This window comes from Ornithodoros turicata, chromosome 2, assembly GCF_037126465.1.
Source record: "Ornithodoros turicata isolate Travis chromosome 2, ASM3712646v1, whole genome shotgun sequence".
In the NCBI taxonomy this organism is placed as follows: Eukaryota; Metazoa; Arthropoda; class Arachnida; order Ixodida; family Argasidae; genus Ornithodoros; species Ornithodoros turicata.
In genome coordinates, this window is record NC_088202.1 from 67,851,929 (window position 1) to 67,857,939 (window position 6,011).

General features: G+C 45.6%; 1 protein-coding gene across 1 annotated transcript in view; it reads right to left on the bottom strand.

Annotated features, from left to right (window-relative positions):
• LOC135385523 (doublesex- and mab-3-related transcription factor 1-like) overlaps nucleotides 1-1,632 on the bottom strand; it is a 28,602-nt gene extending 26,970 nt beyond the window's left edge. The window contains exons 1-2 of the mRNA XM_064614877.1: nucleotides 1,233-1,632; nucleotides 1,005-1,116 (exon numbers count right to left, since the gene is read on the bottom strand). Coding sequence (XP_064470947.1) covers nucleotides 1,005-1,116; nucleotides 1,233-1,475 — 355 coding nt within the window. The 5' untranslated portion in view covers nucleotides 1,476-1,632. The remainder of the gene's footprint in view (nucleotides 1-1,004; nucleotides 1,117-1,232) is intronic.
• Nucleotides 1,633-6,011: the final 4,379 nt, after the last annotated feature.

Here is a 6,011-nt window from a genome sequence, read left to right on the forward strand (position 1 = left end):
TATCCCAGATAGACATAAAAAACGGTTCTTTGACTCGGTGCGAACCTACATTGGAAGTTTCACAGAGAAGAGAGTAATAGAAGCGGAGAAAATGGGCACCGTGGATACCGAAATTCATGTGGCTCTGACATTACAGACCTCATCGCCGCCAATAAGGCAGCGCAAGAGAGGTCATGTGCTTATGGCTGCCAATGGGAATAGACGCACCTCTTAGGTCTATGACGTCTGCGCTTTACTTGGAAGTGCTCGAGGGCTTCTATTGCGCTAAGTACGACACATAAAAGAATCATTCTTTTTTCCTATGTATTCTAGTGTGCAGTACAATGCGTCCATGATGTAATGAACCAAATCTATGAAAGTGTCTCAACCACTTTAAGGGGAAAATCTTGTATGACAACAGAATCGGAATTGCTAAAACGGTTTCAGCGGAAATTCGAAGAGCATGACGTGTTGCGCCCCCGGGCAAGCTACCATAAAATATTTCGTGCAACAGACTGCTGCGCCTATAGCATCCATTTCTCGCATTCCCACGTCGATCACCAGCAACAAAATAAACTAACAGAGCAATGTGCTAGCATTATGTACGAACCATAATGTAAAATATGTGAAACACGAGCACAGACACCTAGACAGTTTTCCTCCCACCCTTTCACAGTGTAACCTTAGAGCCACACCATCTGATTGACACATATAAAGCAGCTCGGGCAGAACAAAAAAATGTCAGATAACGTCATTTTACTGTGCGGAATTGCAACGTGTAAAGGGTTTCTGGGCCCCCTCTAGCTGAACACGACAGATGTAGAATATTGCAACAGAACGCAAGCCAGCTGGTGCGATTACAACAACGGTAGCATCTCCTTTTCCGGAACTCCTCAAATTCAAGGAAACGCTAGCGTCGTCGTAAGACAGGCGGCAGCAGCAACCAGTCAATAACTTCCGAGTGTCAATTTGCACAAACTATATCTCTTTACAGAGCAACGCTAATAACATCACGATCATTTTACCGATTGGCATGGTTCCGTTTTCAACGGCCTGCTTCAGTTCTTCTGGGTCGACTTCCTCCACCACTGTTCTTCCCATCAGTTCGTCTAGCGCTTGAGCTCTTCGAAGTGCAACCTACAGAAACGTGCAGTTTTCGTAGGTTGACATAGCAAAATGCACCAATATTTCGAACTTCCTACGAGCGGCTCAAACATGTCAATGATACTCGCGGAGTTGACTCGCGTTCTTACCTGCTTGGCCATGACTACCTGTCGTTGTGCGATGAGTTTACATTTAGTACACACACATTCCCTGTATGGACAAAACCTCTTATGTCCTCGAACTGCTGCAATTTTGAAGTGATTCTTGCATCGAGCACAGTGCGGTTTGCGCCCAGTTGGCTTCACAGCACCGTTCGTAGTGTTCACCGTCGCCACCGCTTTATTGTTTGCCACGCTCTCCTCGTGTGCGACATTGCGTTCCTCTCGCAACATTACGGCAACACACCAGACCGACACAGCCACACGGCACTGACTGGAGGCTTCCGCTGCCGCGGCGCGGCCGGCACGTGACCGGTCGTGGCGGTGGCGCCGCGGAGAGGCAGACACAGGAAGGAAAACGCAGACGAGATCGTACGATCGGCGAACCTAGGGGAGCTTCGGCCATGATTTGGTTTCGACATCGTCTGGCAGGCGCGCTGTTTTCCCTCTCGCCAGTTCCCTGCGTCGTCAACTGGGGAAGAGTTTGACGGGCGGAGGGGCAGGCCTAGGGAAATTTGTGCTTGCTGCGCCGTTTGGTGGTAGAATAGAGAGGAGACACCAGGTAATTGCACAATGCGGGCCTCTCTCCATGGAAAACTTGGACGCTGAGGAGAGGGAGATATTCATCGAAGTTATGTCACAGTGGGTTCATTGATGGAACCCGAAGTGCCTCACACGTGCGCTGACGGGAGCTGGCAGCAGAGTAACCATACACATTGAAACTGGTTGAATTCGAGGTTGCTCGACCACCATCATACGGCGGAATTGTTTGAGGTAGTTGACGAGCTATTTGTTGCTGCCCTGCATGATTACTGCTCCACGTACTACCTGGAAGATGGGAAGCAAACGATTATAAACTTTCTTAACTGTATTTGGTACTTACATTTGTTTTAACTTGATGTATTATACTTATTTTAGCTATAATGTAAATGGTATAACTTTATTTGTGCATCAGTATGGAGTCAGATGTTTCTGCACGAGGTAACAAATGAACAGCACGTTATGTGCCACATCCGCTGAACAACGCACTGGTGTTCGGAAAGACTTTCCATATCGTATGATACTGAGAATGTAGCACGTTTTTCTTTTTTTCTATAAGCATAGCAAAAGCTACAGAAAAATGCCTCCGTAACGTGCATGGTCATTTTCACGACTGTAACAGAAACAGATAAGTCTGTTATGCAACACAGCGTGTTCGTTCCAATAGTTTAAAGAGTTCAGGAAGCCACAGCAACACCACTGGTGGCACTCAAAGACGTTGTTTGAGGAAAAAGCAGTGGTTGATTCAACTGAAATGATGGACAATAGACAAAATCTCGGAAATAACTGTAAGGACACGGTGGAAGACATATACGTGTATGCGCAAATCCGAAATTTCTACTCGAATACCAATGACACTACTCAATTTTCACCAATTTTCATTGGTTTTCTGTTTTAGTAACTGAGTCTTAAAATCAGTCTTAGTTACCCAAAGAGCAACTTTCTATGGAAATCGGGAAACACTGCGCAAAAAAGAGAGAAAAAATCAGTTATTGTCCCCTATGTTGTTTATATGCTGTGAAGGGGTGAGAAAGGAAAGTTTCTTCAAACCGTCCCGGTACAAAAGCGTAGCTCTGCCATGGCACTGTTTTTGTGCACCTCAAAATGGTTTCGACACTTCGTCCCAAGCTATGCCAAATAAATGTGAAGCAAAATTATTTGCATCGATGTGAACCAGTTTTCACATAAAAGGTGTAATGCAAGCGTAGAAAATTGTCTCCGCTAATACCGGAGCTCACCTGCTGCTCTGACATCGCTGGAAATGGATGGAGGTCACATTCTCGCAACTACCCCTTGGAGTGGCCGTACCACTCACTCCTCTGATATGAGAGCTTGACGCGTACGTGGTGTTCAAGGGTTTACATTTCGCCAAGCACAACACGTACAATTTCTTTTTTTTTTTTTCTCTCGATATTCTGGTTTCGCGACGTAAAGAACCGCAAAAATCGAAGCAAAAGCCTCAAGTCAGGAGGCGCCGATATTTCGAACGGAGATTATTCTCCTAATTGGGCTGTCTGTGTTCGAAATATCGGCGGCTTATGACCCGAGATTTCATGTTCTATCTATCTTCACCGGATTGCTGGATTCTCCTCTTTCCGGCAAATATATGAAAATCTCAAAAATCCTTTCAGGTTAGCTTTGATCATTTTCGAAAACTCAGCTCGAGAATGTGGCATGAGGTAATTGTCGAAACAGCCCGAGAGCTGCAGGAGTTGATTGTACGCAAAAGGTTGATCACCGGTCAAATGTGTTAACCATTACATCACGCCAGCTGCAGCTCGCGACGGTTCATCAGCTACGTCTCAGTGGAGCAGACGGACCACACACTCACTCTCTCTCATGGCGAAAAGGAGAGAAGGACTCCCACTAAATGTATTAGAGGGAGGGCGAAAGCGTGGTGTAAGGTGATTGGAATGACTCGACCTGCATCGTTTCGCCGTATAGGCCTGTTGCGCTGGGCCAGGTGGCGCAGCAAACCTTGTGTGTCAGCGCCGCTAGTGGCGACCTTTTCAACACACGGCCGCTCCTTAGCAGACGACACTGAGTCTACGCTGGCTAACTTGGTGTGGCGTTGTCGTTTATCCTCTGTTTTCCGTATAGACAAAAAGTCAAAAGGATCGACAAATTATTTCTAAAAAAGTCGCTGAAACATGTATACAATGCGCGGCACGATGTACATATGCAGAACGCGTGTATGTCGCGAATGACGCTGTTTGTTAGGGCAGTGTTTCCCAAAGTGTGGTCCGCGGACCCCTGGGGGTCCGCGAGAGTATCTGTGGGGGTCCGCGACCGTCTCTCACATTTCAGTGAGGATTTTCGTCCCCACAAACACGCGCTCGTACATGCTGCCCGATTTCCAAACACCCAGAACTTCCAAAATTGCTACAAGCATGCTTCAACGGCTAGCTTCTAATTTCTGATAGAAAAGTCCTGCAGTGCACGTTTGTCCGCGTCATACACATACAAACAAGAAGAAGAAACCAGTCCGGAATCGTTTCTGAAGCTGTATCAAAAGCACGCAGCAGCTGACGAGGTTGCTGGTTATGCACTGGCTAGCATAGGAAATACAGTGCGTCATATCGTTTTGCTTAGAGTTCGAACTGACTGAGAATGTTCCTGTGTTTAGCGCATTTTATATTTGGCAGCCTGCGGACCTGTTGCAGCGATGGTGGCACTACAGATGATACCTCTGGTATTATCTATCTTGAGAGTTGACAAGCAGTGCACCATCGAAGCAAAAGTACCGAATGGAAAGTACGGTCACTTGACCATGTTTATGCTTGCACAAATGTAATTTCGTTCCTTGTTATACCCTGTCACGCGTATTAAACGCGGTCTGCAATGCAGTGTACACAGCGCGTATCCCGGTATATTTGTGTGTGTGTGGGGGGGGGGGGGGCGTGAACTGGTTCTCATCGCTTCCGGGGGTCCGTCACCGCCAAAAGTTTGGGAAACGCTGTGTTAGGGTGTTTAGTGTGCTTCTTTGGAGCACTGGGGGTGCACCAGTAAAAGTGTAAATTTCATTCTGAGAAAAATCAGACTTAACAAGAACATGGCAAAGATTAATTCTCAGGGTGCTCATCGAATACAATGGGGACCTAACAAAACGCTCGCCGTTATAATTGAAGATAGTTGAACAATATTAACGGGACATCTAAAAGAAATACAAACTGTTTTGTGGTTCAACACCCAAATAGTTGCTCTTTCCTGGGACCTCTGAGCGAACTTCTTGACTATTTAGATTTGGAATCAGCTATCATATGTCCGCCTCGTTCAAACAGACGTCCAACTTTTTCTTAATGCGTACGGAAACAAAGGTTGTGCACATATACACGAGGCTATATATTGTATATGTATATGTTTGTAAGAGCTCCGGCTATGTTTTTTCCTTGTATATGTATATATGGAGTTTCTGGTGACGACGACCCAGTGAAAGAATTGATAAAAACAAGTGAGCTGGTGAGTGTAATTCATGACAGTAACACCCGGAGACTAGGGACGACGAAAACAGACACATACAAATGTCTCCAAACTCTGTCTGTCTGTGTGTGTCTGTTTTCGTCGTCCCTAGACTCATCTTACTGTCACACAGCGACAATTATCCGAAGCATCGGCTGCATAGTCGACTTTTAATATAAAAAGCAGAAAACTGGCAAAGAAAATACAAGACAACGAAAAGTATATCTGGTCAAAGTTTTTGTGTTCTATTTCATTAGATAATAATAATAATAATAATTGGGTGTTTACGTCGCGAGACAACTGAGATCATGAGCCTATTTCATTAGAACGGATGCCGATATTTGTCTACTGCAATAATTATACCTGGATATTACTTAGCCGCAATGTAAGTCTATGACTGAAAACGGCAAACGGCGGCAGCAGTCAGGAATACTTATTTCAGGGCTTCATATTTTAAGAGTTAGCTAGTTCTGGAGTACAAAAGATAATACAGCCGCCTGCATATCGCCGGCAGCCGGAATAGCGATGCCAGTCGGGGACATTTCTTTCGGGGACATCTTTTCAAGGGGACTTTTCTTGGGCGGGCAAGTTTTTGCCGTAGCCATCTTCTTGCTGCTATGTGTACGACACAACAGCAGTTTGCGATTTTTAGTAGAGTTCGATTCCATTCGAGTAGAGTTCGATTTCGAAGAAAATAAAAAAATAACGGCGCACTCTTTGACGCGTCCTACCCGTTGCTTAGTTATGCATACGGGACGAGAGCGGCCGCGT